Source organism: Carlito syrichta, unplaced genomic scaffold (assembly GCF_000164805.1).
Source record: "Carlito syrichta isolate Samal-C Ts95f unplaced genomic scaffold, Tarsius_syrichta-2.0.1 Scaffold309860, whole genome shotgun sequence".
NCBI classification, from domain to species: Eukaryota; Metazoa; Chordata; class Mammalia; order Primates; family Tarsiidae; genus Carlito; species Carlito syrichta.
In genome coordinates, this window is record NW_007253956.1 from 128,982 (window position 1) to 149,400 (window position 20,419).

A 20,419-nucleotide genomic window follows, 5' to 3' on the forward strand; every position below is an offset into this window, starting at 1 on the left:
TACAGTTACTTTTGGTTTTATGTGCTTTGATTTCTCATGAAGAACTTCCTAGCTCTCAGAAACCATTATCCCACTTGTGCCTCTTTTATTGCATTTAGTGTGATACTGGTTATAACTAGACCAACAACTCTTTGTTGCTATGGATGCTACAGATTCTTCTGAATTAAAACTCTTACGTAATACATGTAGTCTGCTTAGCAGTTATTCTGTTGAGTAATGATACTGTGGCATGGCAATATGCCCCTTTAGTGCTAAGGAGGTGTGTGGTAGAAATTACTGTTATGGCTAGATTTAAAGGTTATTCATGTCATCTTATTGTTTTTACAATGCTTAGATGATATTTCCCATTCTGGGGCAGAGGGGGGTTTGGTCCTAGGCTGCAGAAAAACTGCCAACTTGTTTGAATTTTTCACAGGAAGGGAAAGTAATAGGAAGTGACCAGTCCATCTGTTTTGACGTGTATGTATTGCGTATTAGGAAAAGAGTTTCAAACCCCCACCCCCAGTTATGCCATGACGTGTCAGACCAATCAAAGCCACATACCGAGAAAATGGTCTTTCACAAGGTAACATGGCCGTTGGCAGCTTGTCTCTCTCTCTCTTTTTTTCTTTTTGAGTTGTAGTCTCACTCCGTCGCCCAGGTTGGAATGCAATGGCATGCTCACAGCCACCCCAGCGTCAACCTGCTGGGCTCCGACAATCCCTCCAGGTAGCTGGAACTACAGACACGTGCTACTATGTCTGGCTAATTTTTTTATTGTAGAGATGAGGTCTTGCCAAGTTGTCCGGGCTGGTCTCGAACCCATGGGCTTAGGCAATCCGCTTGCCTCAGCCTCCCAAAGTGCTGAGATTACAGGCTGGCAGCTTGTGTCTGTTTTAAAGCCTGTTCAGTGTTTTTACCTTGAGACCCATGCATGCAAATTGCTCTCCTAGAGCTCCTCTGCACTCCCCTAGAGCTCCTCTGCACTCCCCTAATCAATGTATTTTGAAAATAAATATTTGCCTAGAATGGAAATGGAGCTGTATGTGCTTAGAAACAGGCAGAATATCTTCCTTTAACGCCTCTCTTTTTCTCCAGCTAGGTTTGCCAATAGTGTTCATGGAAGATGATTGTCATGATCAAGTAGTGATGTCTTTGTCTCTCTTGGACCCTGCAGGGCTGAGCTTTCTCTTTAGGTTTGGCTGTATATTAGCAGTGTCGGATGAGGTCGGGCGTGTTCAGGGTGGTACGGCCATTACTAAGCCCATTCAGATAATGATCTGTATTAAAAGGTACACATTTAGTTTACTTGTTTATATTATTTAATACCCTCCAATGTGCATCTCTTAAGAATCAGTTGCATAGTGAAATTGTAATTTTGGTGGCGGAGATATCCTAAACACTCCTTTTAGAGGAGAAAGAAAAGTATCTGGCACAACCATCCTCAGTGTTCATCCTTTTTGGGAGCTGTTAGTCATATTAGTCTTAAGCAATTTTAAGCGGTTTTGCTCAAACCAACTATTGATCTGCAGTCAGACTGGAAGTTAATGGCTATGGTACTAGTAGGATCGCTTAGAAGATGGTTCTGGACGAACACTCCAGAATGATGTCAAGAGAAACAAATGTAGTTTCATTTCCAGATTTATTGATGAGGTTTTTTTCCCCCTCTTTTTTAAATGACAGTTTTATTTTACTCTGACTAAAATTCAGAGTTCTAAAGCTAAATGTCTAGAAGGAGTAAATAACTGCTGCTGATTCTGCTGATTTTGGAAGATAGTATTAATCATATCAGGTGACTGATTTGTGGGGTCGGAATGAAGGTTTTATCCTGCATTCATTTTTATAAGTGCACATGGTAGAAGATGCAGAGAATGTCTTGTCATGCAAAAGAATGAACTGCCCCAGCACTTTGGGAGGCTGAGGCCAGAGGATTACCTGAGCCCACGCGTTTGTGACCAGCCTGGGCAACATGGTGAGATCTCATCTCTACAATAAATTTTTTAAAAAAGATCAGCCAGGCGTGGTAGCGTACGCCTGTAGTTCCACCAACTTGGAAGGCTGAGGTAGAAGGATTGCTGGAGCCCAGCGGGTCGACACTGGGGTGGCCGTGAGCATGCCACTGTACTCCAGCTTGGGCAATGGCGTGAGACTCCAACTCAAAAAGAAAAGAATGAACTGCCTCTCTCATGTTGATTTTTATTATACAGTGCTTTTCTAAATACTTAAATTTCCTTGGGTACCTTGTTCATGTATTCTGGAGAAGAATTTCTTAGACTGAAGACTAGGCAGACCCTGAAGCTACTAAGGGAAATATAAAATGTCGTTAGCTATCTATGCTCATGGTTTGTTACATCTGAGTTAATCTTACTGGTGCTACACCACTGTCCAAAGAAAATAACCTGTAGAAACTCTACCATACTTCCTAGAGATTGCTTATTTTGCTTTTGTATGTTTAATAAAACTGACTCAAATGCTTTCTCGTGTAGTTTATGGACAATGGTTGAGTGTGTTAACTAAAGTTCAGATGCTGTTAACTCTGATTTGTGTACGACCAGGACTCTGGGTTGTCTGTCCCCTCCTCCCATTTTGGGGGGCTATCACACAGGTTGAGCAGAGAAAATACTTTTCCTGGATTATTGGAATTATATGTTATTTAACTTAACTGGACAGTTATATCTCAGTAGTGACATTTCATGTTCTCTGTTATGGAATTTATAATTCCCCTTATACTCAGTAATAAAGTAGTTTAGTCAAGCACTTTAAATATAGAAAGCTTAATTAGCACTTGCCATGGAAACTGAGAGATGCATGCATTTTGAAAATTCAGTTGATTATTAAAAGATTTGATTCCTCTGTGCTAATATTTTTTTTCTTCATTTTCTTAAGTATTCATGAATGAATTATATGTGTATTAGAGGAAAGCTGATCTGAATGAGGTGAAAATAACATACCAAACACCACAGCTTAGCCTAGCCTATTTCAGATGTGCTTAGAGAGCTTACATTGGCCTCTGATTGAGCAAAAATCTAACACATAACCTATTATCATAAAGCAGTGAATATCATGAAATCTACAGAATACTGAATGTAGAAAACAATGGTACAGTTTCTAATGAATACATACTGCTTTCACAGCATACAGTTGAAAAATTGTAAGACGAATGGTTGTTAAGTCAGGGACTATATAAGATTTGTTGATGTCACTTTCAGTTGTCTAAAGTTTAACAGAAATTGTGATTTACATACTTTTTATTGTTGTAATACCAAAATCATGAAGAAGGCCCATCTATTATTTCAGTCTGTGCTTTAGAAAAAAACTTTCTTGCTATAACTTTTGAAACTTATTATATGAGAAAAGAAATCCCTAGGTCAAATATTTATATACTGGTGAGATATGTGATTCTACCACGTTAATGTTCTTGTTGATATCCTAGCTTCTAGAAGCTGTGTGTATATAAAGGTACAATCAGTTCTCTGTGTCCTTGGGTTCTGCATCCATGGATTCAACCAACTTCAGATCGAAAGTATTTGAAAAAGGAAACCAATGTGAAAAAACAAAAACATACTTACCTGGCAGGGGAGATACCATGATCACGAAGGTGGTTTTTCCAGGGCGAGGCTTATCCGTTGCACTCTGGATGTGCTGACCCCTGCAATTTCCCCAAATGTGGGAAACTTGACTGCATAATTTGTGGTAGCGGGTGACTGCGTTCACGCTTTCCCCTGGACTTTATTGTTTAATAAAAAGCTCACCAGTTAAAAAAAAATACAGTACAGCAACATTGCACTTACATTGTGTTAGGTATCGTAATATACATACAGATGATCTAAAATATATGGGAGAATGTGTGTAGGTTATATGCAAACACTGTGCCATTATAATTTGAACATCCAGGATTTTGGTATCAGCAGGGGGCCCCTGGAATCAACCCCCTGAGGATACCAAAGGATGCCTGTATTAAAATGTTGGTTTTATATTACTGTACACACAGGCGCTCTGGTCTGAAGTTCTCAACAGCACTAGTAATTGTTTCAGAGTAGTCCCTAATGAAATTCAAGTTCATCAGCAGCAAGAAGAGGGTGAGACAAAATTAAGACTTTCAGCCATTGTATGAGTATTTAAAAACTAAATTTTTGCTGTGGTTAAACTTTGTCTTTTGTGGAGGTGCCTATGAGTCTGCAGACCCAAGTGACTGTAAGCTCACACTGTGATGACCAGTAGACAACACAGCCATGTGTATGCAGTAGACACTACTCATGTCTGTTGAGACAAGTGGCTTTGACTTACTATGTGATCCTGTGTACATCCCAAATGCTGCTTCTGCTGGTTCAGAGTTGAACTTAAAGATAACAAAGATATGTTTATAGTACAGGGTGAGGAATAAGAGAACTGGAGACTTAAATCTGTAGCTAAATACTTTTTAAGCTAGATGTGAAAGAGGGATTAAAGTTCATGCCCTGCAGTTCCTAGGGTGGAAAGAAGCAGAGTAGCTGTCTGAACCGATGAATTCCTCATCTCTAAAAATGTCCCAGCAGATGCTGAATAAACACCCGTTGGGACTGACCCAGTATTGGGAGGGAGGTGACTAGGAGACTTCACGATTCTGGTCTGTGACGTAAAAAATAGTGAAAGACATTTTGGGAGAAATAGAGAACGAAAGCTATTTAAAAGCTTGGGTCCTCATGCCAATTTTCATACTATTATGTCATATGCCACCCAGTAGCTACAAAATAGCAAAATGAAGTGCAAGTTGTAGTAAGTAATAAAAATACACGTTCACATTTTTTTTCATATGCTGTTTTTTCAGCATTACCTCCAGGTAAAATATACCAGAGCAATCGGTACATTTCTAAAAGGAAAACGATACCAATTTTTCTATCCGTCTGCTATAAGAGATGAAAGACACTGAATTTTGTCAATAAAATCTTTATGAACATCTGCACTTACACATTTACATTCAAGTTGATAACACCAGTAGTTTCATTTCAATACAAATTATGCTAGCGAACTCTTACATTTCAGACATGGTCCTCTAAGAGCTGTCTGAAATTATCTCGACACAGATCTTGATAGTGAATCTCTGGATGATAGATGTGCAGCCAGTTTGTCCCGGAACTCATGAAGATAATTGTATTGCTGAAAATATTAAAGACACATTGAAACATACTGTAGAAAACTAGTTACCAGAGTAGACACAATGCTAGTTTAGGAATTGAAGCAAATAGTTGCTAAGAACAATTCTACACCTTTTATGAGTAAAGAAGCATTTGTATCATGGGGAAGTTTTAATTATTATTATTTTTTTTTTTTTTTGAGTTGGAGTCTGACTCTGTCACCCAGGTTGGAGTGCAGTGGCATGCTCACAGCCTCGACCTGCTGGGCTCCAGCGATCCTTCTGCCCCAGCCTTCCAAGTAGAACTACAGGTGCGCATTAATTATCTTTTAATAAAGCTGCATACAATGAAAAGCTATTGTTTTAAAAATCTCTAAAAAACTCGAAGGTGGCATGAAACAAAGAAGGGTGTTTTATAAGTTTGTAAGAGCCCTTTCTTTACTTGCAGGACCAAAGAAGATGAAAAACAGTACATAAAGGCATGATTTTTGTTAATGTTTGTCCCCTAGGGAGTAAGGAGAGAACATTTTCTGTAGCAATTAACAGTCAGTGGTATACATCAGAAAATCCATATTTCAACTTATAGAAGCAGTAGTTGTCCATCTTGTGATGACATAATCCATTTGGGACACTTTTCATAGAAATTATTTTTATTTTTTTTATTTCAGAGTCTCATTGTGTCACCAGGCTGGAGTGCGGTGGCATGCTTACAGCCACCGCAGCCTCGGCCTACTGGGATCAGGTGATCCTTTCGCCTCAGCCTTCCAAGTAGCTACAGATGTGTGCCACCATGCCCAGCTAATTTTTTGACTTTTGTAGAGACAAAATCTCGCCAAGTTGCCCAGGCTGGTCTCGAACTCATGGGCTCAGGCAATCCTCTCACCTCTGCCTCCCAAAGTGCTGGGACTGTAGGTGTGAGCCACCTCACCTGGCGTGAAAATACTTTTAAAAAACAACCCCCAGGAAATACATAACAAGATGACAAGCATGGAAAGCAGAATAAAAAATTTAAAAAACCCAAAAAACAACCCACATCACTAATCTTAAGATAATCAAAATAAAAGCCTTGAGTAATTTCTGTGGCGTTTTAATAGCTTCCCATAGGCTGTTCCTATGCTGCCAATCATCTCATTTCTATTCTGAGAAGAGGAAACCACACTGCTGACATACACCAGCACGGGGACAGTCAGAGCCTGTTTGCCAAGAATGCTGAGGTCATGAATTGACAGTCTGCACCAAAGCCTAATTCACTCCAGTAGTGGAGATGTCAAGCATATGCATGTTCCTATACACATTTGACCATGTAATTTATTTTGCTTCAAAGAGAAGAGAGACTCGAACATTTGGGATCTGAAGCATCATCTGGTTCTAACATAAAGGGAGCTTTCTGTTTCACAACCTGGGCAGGAAGTGGATTCTGTGTGGGCTGTCCTGTGAATTGATCGGCAGGTGGGCTTTCCATCCCAGGGATCTCCCGACGGCCAGGATACCTGGGGACCCACTACTGCACTGAGTGGGGCTAAGGCTGAGAAGGGACACTGGGGAAGGGACGGCAAAGCTGCTTTATGGATGTACAAGCACCGTGCAATTGGCAGAACATTTTCAGTGCCACATTCTACACAATGATGCTCTTGGCGTTGCTGGGCAGTGTTTCTGCAGTGTGAGGGGGAAGGTCTATGCGGAAGATGGCACTTCAGCTATCCACAGCAAAAGATACCCTGCCCTGCTTGACATTTTTTGTGTTATAGTAATTTACCTGTCTTTATTCAAGGTTTCAGTGATACACTTAGACCTTCCATAGATCTTTTGGACCAAGAATCTGTCCAAGAAACTGCCTGGTTCACAGTCACCATCTCATTGTTTCAGGTGAAAGAATCCCAAAATTGACTGAGGCACAGTCGTAGTTGCTGCGAGGGTAAACCAGAAAGGTCCGATTTGACAATGATTTTGCTTGAAATAGTGTGTGCTTTGCAGATATCTAGATTACATTTAAATGTAAATTAAAAACGCAAACAAGTGACACTTGAAGGCTAGAGTGCTTTGCCTTCGGCTCATGGCCCTTTGGTTGCAGGTTTTGCTGTGTCTGTGATGGTCTGCCCCAAGTACGGCCCACCTCTCACCTTTATGGTCTGAATGGCCCCAGATCCTCTCAGGTCTCGCAGGCTGTCTATGGCTTCCTGAGGTGATACCGTGTCAGACAGGTACAGCAGAAGACAGGCGGCTACTAAGACAGCATGGTGGAAAGATGATGTTATTAAATAATTAGCGAAAGGGTGTAGAACATTCTATAGTTAGATTTCTGTTGATGCAGAAGACTCAGTCTGGTGTAATTATTCCAAATGGATTAAGAGACTGAGACTTTTAATGTTTTTGACAGTTAAATTATGATCTTAAGTGACTGCATGGTTGAAGTTTAACACTAGCTTCACTCTGTCATCCATGTAGAGTGTGCAATTCAGTGATTCTGTTTTAGTATATTTACAGGTACATGCAGCTCTCAGCACAGTCGATTTTAGAATATTTTCATCACCTCAGAAACAAACCCTGTGTTCTTTTACTGTCACACCCTGTGATCCTACAAACTCCTGCCCTCAGCCATCACTGGTCTACTTGCTGCATCCAGATTTGCCTGTTCTGGACTTTTCATCTAAATGGACTCATGCAGTACGTGGTCTCTTGCATGACTTCTTTCACTTAGCATAATGTGTTCAAGGTTCATAAATATTGTAGCATGCATCCACACTTCATTCCTTTTTTGTTTTTCTTTTCTTGAGGTGGGGTCTCACTGTTGTCTAGGCTGGAGTGCAGTGGCATGATCACAACAATCACAGCTCACAGGAACTTTGACCTCTTGGGCTCAGGTGATCCTCCTACCTCAGCATCCCGAGTAGCTGGGGTTAAAAGCACAAACTACCATGCCCAGCTAATGTTTTGACTTTTTTGTGGAGGTGACGTTTCATTATGCTGCCCAGGTTGGTCTCAAACTCTTGTGCTCAAGCAGTCTGCCTGCCTCTGCCTCCCTAAGTGCTGGGATGACAGGCATGAGCCACTGTGCCTGGCCTCATTTGTTTTTATGAATGAACAATAGTCCATTCATCAGTTAGTGAACATTTAGGCTGTTTCCATTTTTTGATTACTATGATTAATGCTGCTATAAATGTTTGTGTATAAGTCTGTGTGTGAATGTAACTTTTCATTTCTTTTGGATATGTATCTTGGAGTGCAATTACTGGGTTATATGGTAACTCTATGTTTAACTGAGGAAATGCCAGACTCTTTTCCAAAGCAGTTGTACCATCTGACATTCCTACCTGCAATGTGTGAGGGTTCTAGTTTCTCCACATTCTTGCCAATACTTGTTATTTTTCATTTTTTGGATAAGAGCCTTCCTAATGGACGTCAGTTGGTATCCAAGATGGCTTTGATTTGCATTTCCTGGCGACTAATAACATTGGGCACCTTTTTTTTTAGAGTCTCACTCTGTTGCCCAGGCTGGAGTGCAGTGCAGTGGCACACTCATGGCCACCCTAGCGTTGACCTGCTGGGCTTAGGTGATCCTTCCGCTTCAGCCTTCCAAGTAGCCAGAACTACAGGCGTGTGCTACCATGCCCGGCTAATTTTTTTGATTTATTGTAGAGATGTGGTCTTGCCAAATTGCCCAGGCTTGGCCTTGAACCCATGGACTCAGGCAGTCCTCTCACTTCTGCCTTCCAAAGTGCTAGGATTACTGACTTGAGTCACTGCACCCAGCCAGGCACCTTTTTTGTATGTTTATTGGCCATTTGAATATTTTTATTTGGAGAAAGGTTTATTTAGATCCTTTGCTCCCCCCGCCTTTTTTTTAAAGTTAGAATCTCACTCTGTTGCCCATCCTGGAGTGCAGTGGCGTGATGATGGCTCACCACAGCCTTGACCTCCTGGGCTCAAGTGATCTTCCCTTCTCAGCCTTCCAAGTAGCTGGTACTACAGGTGTGTAGTACCACATGTGGCTAATTTCTTTATTTCTTGTAGTGACAAGGTCCCGCTATGTTGCCCAGGCTGGTCTGGAACTCCTGGGCTCAAGCAATCCTCCCACGTCAGCCTCCCAAAATACATTACAGGTGTATTACATTACAGGTGTGTGCCACATCCAGGCCTTTTGCCCATTTTTAATTGGGTTGTTTGTCCTTTTTTATCGAATTGTAAGAGTTCTTTTTTATTTTAAAGATGTGGGGTACAATTCAGGATTGGGTATACAAGTAGTCATCATACAGGTAAAGTCTGGGCCTCTCTTTAGTTCTCACTTTGCCTGGTTTGAGTTCAGGTGCTCTTATTGATGTTTCCATTCCCTCCATCAACCTGGCAGTTTTTGGCTACTGCCAGTCCCTTATAGTGTTACGTTAAATGTTCAGGGTCAGCTTGTTCTTTATATATTCTGAATACAAGTCCCTTATCAAAATTTTCCTCCATTCTGTGTTATATTTTCATTTTGATAGTGTCTTTCAAACACAAAGGTGTTCTGTTTTGATGCTGTCCAACTAACTGTTCCTTCGGTGTGGCATTTCATGAACTGTTTTTTGTTTTTCCCAGCACATTAAAAACATTAAAAAAATTAACATACAGTAATTCACTTAGGTTTTCATACTTAATGTTACCCATGGATATTATTTGGAAGTTACTGTTAGTATCATAACACTCACATAGGGAGAATATTAGAAAACATAAAAAGTAAGAATGCAGGTGGTAAGACTTGTAAATGATGTTTTGCAGAATCCTCCAGAACAGTGCTAAAAATCCCGCACACACCCAAGCTTTCTAGGAAATGCCAAGTTTAGGGCCTTTAATAATCCTTTGAGTCTTAGCAATCCTATATTATGACTTGTCTCATTTTAATACAAAGTGAGCATATGGCCCAGAAACAGGAGTTTGCCAACTTTGAGGTTAAAAAAATTATAATGAAAATATATCTCTTACCAAGACAAGATCTCCCAAGTCCTCCATAACAGCTGAAAGGGAAACATAGTTTTGAAGTTTGCACATTTTCGTTCCATCCCCAGTTACAATTAAACACTTGCTCTTTCTGTTTTCTGTCTATAATTCTAATGCCTAGCACAGTGCCTGGCACACGATTGATAAATATTGTTGAGTTAATTGACCAAGAGCAAAGTATGCTTAGTTCTTTGTTGGAATGTGTTCTGAACACCTCTAAAGGTCTTTTTATTGACCCCTTTAAGCCCCAAGATCCATATCTGAGAAATGGAGCATGTTACCAAATAGAAATCAGACTATTTTAACCAACTGCCACTTGATTATTTTCTTCTGTCTAATCAGAACCTGAGTGGTTACAGTACACATGCTACCCAAATGGTAACCTTTCATGTAGGTAGAAAGTCCAGAGGCATGAACACGGCTGAGAGCCCTCCTGCCTGGGCTTGTGGACTGGAGCTGTTCCTTCCTAGATGTATAAAGCTAAGCAAGTTATTTAATCTCTCTGGGCCTCAGCCTTTTCATCTATAAAACAGTAATAGCAAAAGTACCTATGTCAGAGTGAGGAATAAGTGAGGCTCACTTACAACTGACTGAGCATTTCTAAAGCATGTAGAACAGAGCTTGTTACGGTGAGAAGTAAATGAATGTTAGCTGCTGTTCTCTAGCACTGTGAAGAAATGAGAAGTTTTGCATAATCGGATTTTTCAGAAAAACGAAGATTAACCCTCAGCAGCAAAACTATTCAGTGTCATCATTTTCAAAGATCCTAAAATATGTACTACATGCCTCGTAACTTGCTTAGAGGGTACACTGAAACTAGCTGAGTGCAGATGCCTTATCCTCATGCTCTTCAATTACTGTAGTGTGTGGACAAAGCTGTGGGTAAAGATACAAATCTTGCTACAGGATGGAAGAGAGAGGTTCACTTAGGTACTGACCCCTAGAGGTACTCATGAACTTGCTTTCTACAGTGCCTCCCAGATGTAGGCATGTTTCAGAGACTGGATCTACCATGTAAAGGTGGAGAGAACACTTCACTGGCTTTCGCAAGACTACTATTACTTTACTACTTTACACCTCTTGCTATTTGCGTCTTTTCTTTTTGAATTCCTACTCATCTTTCAAAACCCAGCTCAAATTTCATTTCCCGAAATGCCTTTGTGCTTCTACAGAAACGATCACTCTCCTGAGTACACAACTGGTGCAGGGTTATTGCACTTACATGGCAGTGTTGTCATCTGTAGGTTCTGTGTGGGTGGGGACTGTGCCCCGTTTTGTAGTCCCAGTGTTTAGTACACAGTAGGTATTATCAGTTGAATTATGTTTTCCCAGAAGATATGTTGAAGTCCTTATCCCTTAAGCCTGTGAATGTGACCTTGTTCAGAAATGAGGTGCTTGCAGAGAGATGCACGTTAAGATGAATTAGAGTGGGTGCTAATCCTATATGACTAGTGTCCTTATGAGAGGACAACACCTATGAAGACACAGCTACATGGAGGGTCATGCGAGGGACAGAAGCAGAGACTGGAGTCATGCAGCTGCAAGCCAAGGAATGCCAAGGATTGACGGCCGCCCCCAGAAGCTGGGATGAAGCAAGGAAGGGTTCTACTCAGTCTCAGAGGGAGCTTGGTTCTGCTGACACCTTAATTTTGGGCTTCTAGTCTCCAGAACTAGGAGAGAATACATTCCTGTTTTAAGTTACCTAGTTTGTGGTACTTTGTAACAACAGCCCAAGAAGACTATGTCATAGAGTAGGCAAGCAGTGTTCACAGATTTTATAAAGAGCTGAAAATGTCAACCAGGGAGATAGCACTGGTAGACAACAGACTGAAAACAATGGCCCCTCTTTCTGAGGGGTAACTCTATAGCTGTCTAGAAAGGTGGGCACTCAAAGATGGCAGAATGGACAGAACTGTCTTTATCCAGTCACTGTAGGACACCTTTGAAAGTTCTAGGACAATGAAAAATCCAGTCATCAGATGTTTTCTTTTAGGGGAGCTTGAGGCATTCAGCATGTGCGAAATCACCCATCCACTGTCCATCCTGCTTGTATTCTGTGCAAACATCAGAGCATCCGGTTTGCCAGAACCTGCTAGAGTTGAATTTGTTAGGCTTCACTTCATTAAATTGAGGTAGTTTGAGCTCTGGAAACTTTTCAGTAGAGGCTGCTTTCAAAAATATATTTGAAAAGGAAAAATATCTCAAGTGGTTTGAAAAATGGGTCCCCAAATTGGAAAAGTTTTCCCTAGCTACCTATATTTTGACCTATACTTATCAAAAAATTTAGCATAGCAACTGTATCTATTCTGAAATTTAGCTTTTACAATTAGTGCTAGATGAGAGATTATGTTTTTCCCTGGAGAAAGATTGGGAACTACAGGCTCCTTATTTCATATTCTGCAAACTGTAGTTCTCTGGGTGATAGAGTTTAGTTTGGTCACAAACAGCCCCTTCAGAGCTGTCATGAGGCCCCTGGGTTTAAGGAGAGAAGGTGGCTGGACTGGCCCTCTCACAGAGCACCCTGAGGCCACAGCAATTTGGGATAGTCTAGCCCAAAGCAGCAGCCTTAGGGAGCACAAGACTTTTGAGGTCTCACACTCCCTCTTTCCAGAAAGGGTTACACAGCTCATTGGGACACGCCATGTACACTAAGCACAGGGAGGGGGTGGCTTCATGCTGTGGCTGGCTCTTCTCTGAGTGTCGACTGTGGACAGTCCACAGCACCACCTCTGTTCGCACCACGCTGTATCCATTGCCCACTGCTGCTCTCGTCTTTTCTCCAGGCTACTTTTTTCTTCATTCCGAATTTTCCCCCTTCCCTTAACCCATTTTATTTTGTTTTAAACTTTCATATCAGCAGCCTGTGTTTTATCATGATTGACAAACAATGAGAGTCCCTCTTTCATTCTGGTAGCAGATTCACATCACATGTAATTTCTAGTTATTTTTGTAAGCTTAGAGATCAGTTTTTGCTGCTAAATTTTTAAAAAAACCAACTTTCTTGCTACTGAAAGCAGCTAATAAGCAATTGATAGGCTGACCCATAAGCGAGGTGGCAGAGGGGGTAGGGTCTAAGACAAGAGGAAAGAAAAAAAAGCCTGTGATCCTGTTCTAAAAATTCCCAACTCTGCACCTGTATTGGCTACACTCTTGAAAGTAATAACAGCAGATATCAGGGGCTTACCCTGTGCCAGAGGCTGTGCTAGCACTTTCCGTGCATTGTCTCCTTTCAATCCTTACAATAAACTATGAGGTAGGTAATGGCCAAATAGGGTTGCAATAATCGAGAAATCATTCTGACTGTGACATTTCTCAAGTCTCATATGAAGAAAAAGGGGACGTACTGTATTAAGGTTTTCCGGTTATTTTTCAAGCAGATTGCAAGCTCCTCCATGATTTCACAGCAGCTGGCGATGTCAGGAGTGTCTCCATCTGGGATTGGATGATGGTGGGTGGTCATTCCACACTGCTGGTAGAGGTCCAAAAGGTTTGGCACTCTGTATTTTGACAGTTCTCCTCTGGTGCAGAAAACAAATATGTCTTGTATGCCATGGCTCTTTAGTTCCTCTGCCAACAGACCAAGACACACACAGAAAACATCACACATTTGAATACAACCAGAAGGGAGACTACAGAGTTAAGTTTCTTAAGTCAAGTTCATACAAATGAAGATCCATATATTTGAAGTACCTAGGCTGGACACAGTGGTTCATGCCTGTAATCTCAGTGCTCTGGGAGGCCAAGGCAGGAGGATTGCTTGAGCCCAGGAGTTCAAGACCAGCTTGGGCAACACAGCAAGACCTCATCTCTAAAAAAATGAAAAGCTAGCCAAGCATGGTGGTGCATGCCTATAGTCCCAGCTACTTGGGAGGCTAAGGCAGAAGGATTGTCTGAGCCCAGAAGGCTGAGGCTGCTGTGAGCCATGATCGCGTCGCTGCATTCCAGACTGGGTGACAGACTTCAACCATGTCTCAAAAAAAAAAAAAAAAAAAGTGCCTGTTCATAACATCTGAATCAAAAGGTGATTAGAGTTAAGCCTGACTTTATAAACATAAAAATACTTTTTATTGAAGTTCAGAATGAGTCAACTGCTGTTACTGAAAAGCTTTGTGGTAAATACTGCTTTAAAATAAACTTTTAAACACTTAATATTTAAAAATCAACTCTAGAGAAGAAGGAATAGCACTTTTTTTTTCTTCTCACAGAATCAACTACGTTTGCTGATCCATCACTCTTGTGTTGCTTTATCCCCAGTGGTGTGTATAAAGTCTCCAGCAGGGCAGGGTTCCAGAGCTCTCGTGCTCTCCCTTGTGTCTGCAGCACCAGGCCACACCATTGTGGGTGTAAGTTTATGGGCTAGGTTGCTAGGAAGTAAAGCAGCAACCTGCGCTAAACTTTTGTGACTTAAGCTGTTTTCACAATCATGATTTGAACCAAGAAATATCACTGTAGGGCTTCTATTCACTGTAGGGCATTTGGTTTAAAATAAATAATTCTGGCTGATCTAAGTGCCTCCCACCCTCCACACCCAGCCCTCTCCCTCCCTTCTCAATCCAAGAACATTTAGCTGTTTAAGCACAGTCTTCTCATGAACCTAGTCTGTATTGAGATGCAGTGGAAGTGTAAAGCATACCCCTGATTCCAAAGACTATTTACACAGATTACTAATTTCATTAATAATTTGTTTTATACTTAAAGCCAGCTGAAATGATAACTTTGGGGCTACATTAGGTTAAATTGAATATACTGTTTCGTGGGGCAGCTAGCCATGGTTACACATATGGATGGCTTCCACCCGTAGCTCCATTTTGTTTCTGTGGACCAATTCTGTTTTAGAGAAAACGATTCTATTTTTGTATTTTAAAAGCCTTTAGCTTGTAGTTCACACATCTGGCCATTTTTAAGAGAGTAGGCGATTTCCCATTATTCTCTGTGCTGACTTCTATAATACTCCATTTTTCAAACTTTCTTTTCTAGGCACTGAGGTGGCACCCAAAAACTGCTGGGAGAATCTGGGTCTCCTACTTCAAACACTTTGGCCTGTTTTTTATATTGGATTCCACTTAAGATTTCATTGTAGAAAAATTGGCTTTTGGAAAAAAAATTAGAAACCCATTTTATAGAAGGTACTAATTTTATTGTTGTTCTTTGTTAGCATCAGGGTCTCCACTCTGTCTCCCAGACTGAAGTACAGTGGCGTGATACTGGCTCACCGCAGCCCCAATCTCCTGGGTTCAGGCGATCTTCCTACCTCAGCCTCCTGAGTAGCTGGGACTGATGTGTCACTATGTTGCCCAGGCTGGTCTCCAACTCCTAGAATCAAGCAGTCCTCCCGCCTTGGCCTTCCAAAATGCTAGGATTACAGGTATGAGCCACTGTACCCAGCCAGAAGATACTAAATGCGTATTACATTTCAAAATGTGCAAGACTGATATTGAATGAATGGTTTAAATGACATACATTTTGCTTATGACATAAATGTTTTTCAATGGAAATTTCCTACCATGGTGGGTGTTTCTAAAGCAGAAATTAGGCTGGGCACGGTGGCTAATACCTCTAATCCCAGAACTTTGAGGGGCCAGAAAGGGAGGATTGCTTGAGGCCAGGAGTTCGAGATCAGTCTAGGCAATATAATGAGACCTTGTCTCTACAAAAAATAAAAAAATTAGCTAGGTATGGTGGCGCATGCATTGTTGTCCCAGCTGCTTGGGAGGCTGAGGTAGAAGGATCACCTGAGCTCAGAGATCAAGGCTGCAATGAACTGGGGTAACACCACTGCAGTCCAACCTGGGTGAAAGAGTGAGACCCTATCTAAATAAAACAAAACAAAAACAGAAAATTTTTATAAATACTGCAAGGGTCAACTAATCTACTAGCCTTTTTTATTTTGGTAAGTAAGAGTACATTTTTTTCGAGTTGGAGTCTCACTCTGTCACACAGGCTACACAGTACAGTGGCACACTCATGGCCATTCTAGCCTCAACTTGCTGGGCTCAGGTGATCTTTCCAAGTAGCTAGAACCAGAAGTACACGCCACCACACCCGTCTAATTTTGTTATTTATTGTAGAGACAAGGTCTCACCAAGTTGCCCAGGTTGGTCTCGAACCCCTGGGTTCAGGCAGTTCTCTCACCTCTTCCTCCCAAAGTGCTGGGATTATAGGTGTGAGCCACTGTGCCCAGCTAAGAGTACATGTTGAAAGACACATTAGCAAACTGACATTCCAGAATAACCAGGAAAGGATTTTAAGATTTAAAAAAGCTATACTGGTCAAAATCAAGCAATATATACATTTTTACCTTGTGTATTATAAGGATATTAGTAGAACTAGTAGGCTTGAGATATTCAAGGCCAACCAGAATAAAATACTTTGAAAAGCCACATTTATTAGTATCACACAAGATGTAAATTACAAATTGGGGTAGATTATCAGAATTATTAAACTTGAGGCTATAATGGTAATAAACATCCATGGGCCTGGGATGGTCAGTTACCACTTTGTCCCCCCCCCCAGACGCTGGCTCTCTAAATTTCCTGCCCAGGACAGACAGTTTCACTGTTACCTCAGAGATTCTAGCTTGGGTTTAATTCCTACTATCACAGTTAAGTCTGCAAGAAATAGTATGTTCAAAGATCTGGGCAGTGCAATATGTCAGCTTTCTATTTACATACATTTCACCTTCTAATTTCTATGTTCTAACCTAAAATGCTGATAATATGTAAAACATAACTACAGCCATAAGTGAAAAGCAGTGCCATGTTTGGGTAAATGATAAGTCCTCTGAGTCCTTCACTAAGAAAGACCTCTTCATATATTAGAATAGGTCTACAGTTTAAAACGTCACAGAATACTGAACATTTATTATATATATTCAAAAGAGACTACAGTTTGTTTCTTTTGACAAAATCATTTTTGGTGTTATTTTCAAAAAATTCTGTTTGGAACGGTTGTCTCATATTACACCTACCTGTATCTTTTTGGACATTTCTTCTAACATCCTTAAATTTACAACCTATAAGTAGTAATAAAGCAAGTAAAAAAGTCAGTTTTTGGTCATATATAACAAGTATATTTAAGCACTTATATAGCTTCTTCAAAAAGTCATTCTGCATAATCATTTATATGTTTCAATTCTGTTTTAAATGTGAATTTCAATTTGATATTTATAGAAATATAGTTACAGGGATTTACCCTAATTGAAGATGATTTATTCTGTGACCTCTCTGTAACAAGGACCTGGCTGTAGTCCTCAGCCTCACTTGCACCCCAGGGTTTAAGTTTTATTAGGGTAAGTAAGCCAGAAGTGTAGGGCTGGGAATGCAGACCTGGAAAGGATGAAAGGTCGTTCTGTGCTCCTTTATCTCTAACCCACCATAAGGGCTCCAAAAGTGAGTTCCCAGTGCTGATGGACTACAAAATTCTCTTATGCCCAGTAGGATGTGTCCGCTGACAAAATAGTTGCTCTAAATCTGCTGATACCTGCCTGGAAGGGCACATAAGCCCAGGAACTGAGGACAATTCTCTCGTGACAGAGGCAGCCTGAAAGGAAGAGACAGTTATCAAGTTTAGCTCAGTTTTTTAAGATGTTATAAATGGAAAACCAGTTTAACCAATATGGGTACTTGCCACTGTATAGGGATGTGTTAAAATGTCATTGTAGTTATAAAATAAAAATTCATAGTTAAATATCAATGTGTTGGTCACAAAAAGGTGAGAAAGATGCAGAGTTTTAAAACAGGGACTTATTTGCTTTGTTACTGTTTCAGTCTTAAAAATGGCAAGTTAATTCAAGTGTACCTTAAAGATAGTAATGCCTAGATTGCCAGCAGGTAGTACATGGTTTACCTAAGTGAGCCTGTGATTATGTTACCTGAGATAGTTCTTATTAGTGGCAGTAGGAAAATAAGCTGGAAGATGAGCATCTGACAGTTTTATCCCCAGCATTCATTCTACATTACTATTTTAAGTTTTGGGGGGAGAACTTCCCTAACAGATATAATTTCATATGATAAAAACCACAGACTGCCCATTCTTGGTTGTAATGGATTTTGGTTAAAATAATTTCAAAAAACCATTATTTCTAGTTTGTAGTACTCAGGGACAGAGGCTCACCTTGTCTGCAAGTCAGAGATGAGTTTAGTGGAAAACAGGAGGCATCATATAAATACCCCCCGATTGTGAAAAGTGGATGAGTTTCTGGGCTTAAGTGGGGGTATGAAGCAGAAATGAAGGTGATCCTACCTGGTGGCAGGACAAAATAACTTAGTATCAACAGTGTAGTACACTTTTCACTTCTGGCAGCAGGTAGGCGCTGTCTTAAGGAGAGATGGTGACATTTGCAGGGATGAGAAAGCATTTGATGGCTGGTTGTACCGAAATTGGTGTAACCATAAATCACTTGCCAAGACGGTCAAGTTGACTTTATTTTTAAACTTTTTTTTGCAGAGATAGGGCCTCACCATGTTGCCCAGGCTGGTCTCAGACTTCTGGGCTCAGGCAGTCCTTTTATCTCGGCCTCCCAAAGTGCCGGATTACAGGCGTGAGCCACTGTGCTTGGCTTGTGAAGTTGATTTTATATAGAAACTTTTTTTGTTGTTACTGAATGTATGTGGCTTTTATCTGAAACAGGGTCTGATCAAAGCATGACTGTGACAAGTACTTCTAAGAATTATGTGGGATCTGAGTTCATGACGAATGATTAAATATCATCTTACATTTGATATACAATTCTTCTGTCACAAAATAACAAGTAGCTGTTGGCACCAACTGGGAGTTCACTTTGGACCTCCTCTACTCCTTACTTGCTTCTAAGGTTTTCTCAATGTACAAAGGACCAAAAAAAAAAAAAAAAAAAAAGTTGGGGCTTAATTCTATAGCAGAGATAGTTAGAGAAGATCTTTTAGAGACTAGGATTTTATATAATCAACAAAAGAGATTATATAATCACTTAACATTTTCCAATATGTGGATGACATTCTACTAGGACTATGATGCAATATCACATATCTTAGCTCATCTTGATCAGAAATGTCAACATACCATGATATCTGGATTGGAGTCTGTTCATCTTCAACAGGATCTTCATCTGATGAGTCAAACTCACTGGGTTGTATTGAACTAGGCTTCAAAAGCAACAGACTATGTCACATCACTGCAATGGGTATTTACATGTCTTTTTAGTACAGCTAGTCCTTGCCTGAACACACACTGAATTCGTATTTGCAATTTATTCAGCCCGTCAATCCAAAATACCAGCGAGATGAGCGTACACGCAGCATGAGTGCTACTTACCACCCTGTTAGTAACTCCAGCACTACGTAAGGGGAGTGCTGGATTAGGACTGAGCAACCTGGAGGCTGGTCTTGGCTATGCCACTTACTGTGTCCTCTCCAACAAGTCACCTCAGTTTATTCTGCATCTGCTTTCCTCAACTAGAAAGCGAGGCAACTGCGTCGATCATTCAGACGTTTTTCCCTTGCCAACTCTGGAAGTGCAAAAGGCCTGTAGGATAACCCGATCCTGAACAGTCCGCCTTCAGGATTGCTGGAGAAATGGTGTATGCACAGATTACAGAGGGAAGGTGTCAGCACTCAAACAGGCAGCAACGACACACTGCAGGGCAGAGAAGAGCACCACCAGTCACTTAGAGAGCTGGGAAAGCCTTCGTGGATGTCATGCTCTACCTGAGTTTTGAAGAAAGGAGGTTTTCAGGGAGAAGCTAAAACAAAGCAGGAGAAAAAACTTTTATGTGTTCAGGAGCTGTGATACCAAAGCAGATGGAGCAGAGGCGATGGCCAGTGAACTACCCTGCCCCCACCTTTATGAAGCACTGGAGTAGAGAGACCAAGATGAACCCCGCTCGTTTACTTGTAGGCAGTTTTGTGTAGTTTCTAGGAGGTGAACCATTTAACCCACAGGGTTAGGACTGAACTCTGGTTTTAGAAGTAGCCGACCCTTCCCTTCCCTCTCTAGGGGAAGTCCAGGACAGGAGTTCAGGACTTCGGGAACTCCCTCTGGGCCCCTCACCTGCAGTCAGCCCTGTCTCCAGACAGCTTTTACTCCCTCCCTTATCTCCATGCCTGCTTCTGCCCTCTTTCTTCCTGTCCTTGCCATTCACAGACTCATGTCCCCGAGTTTCTGCTTTTAAGTTTTATACCCCCAGATCTGAAGTTGCCACTCTGCATTTGAGAACAGGAGGATGTACCTCCCTCCATGTTGCCGGGATGGGGATGGGGACAAGGGATGGGAAGGAGAAATGGTGAGTTGCACAAGCAGATAAAGCAGCAAATGCTTTGGGGTGGCAAGGGAAAGACATTCATCGTGTGATGATCCCAGAAGCTAGAACTCAGTCCTGCAGGC

The 20,419-nt window shown here is 41.1% G+C and overlaps 1 protein-coding gene across 1 annotated transcript; it reads right to left on the reverse strand.

The window, feature by feature from the left end:
* Positions 1–4,889: 4,889 nt before the first annotated feature.
* CDKN3 (cyclin dependent kinase inhibitor 3) lies at positions 4,890–19,678 on the reverse strand. Its single transcript, XM_008068098.2, has 7 exons — positions 19,100–19,678; positions 17,540–17,599; positions 17,028–17,072; positions 13,405–13,627; positions 10,046–10,077; positions 7,213–7,316; positions 4,890–5,115 (listed from the first exon to the last, which is right to left on the reverse strand). Exons 1-7 carry the CDS (start codon positions 19,143–19,145, stop codon positions 5,029–5,031), a joined length of 597 nt encoding a protein of 198 aa, XP_008066289.1. The 5' UTR covers positions 19,146–19,678; the 3' UTR covers positions 4,890–5,028.
* Between the last annotated feature and the right edge of the window lie 741 nt (positions 19,679–20,419).

What these genes read in the sequence shown, in the direction of transcription:
- CDKN3 (XM_008068098.2), bottom strand. Translation starts at nt 19,145, where the DNA reads ATGAAGATCCTGTTGAAGATGAACAGACTCCAATCCAGATATCATG. An exon ending in ACTCCAATCCAGATATCATG is followed by an intron (nt 17,600 to 19,099) that starts GTATGTTGACAT and finishes TCTTCCTTTCAG; the next exon opens with GCTGCCTCTGTCACGAGAGA. An exon ending in AACCGGAAAACCTTAATACA is followed by an intron (nt 10,078 to 13,404) that starts GTACGTCCCCTT and finishes TTTCCCTTTCAG; the next exon opens with CTGTTATGGAGGACTTGGGA.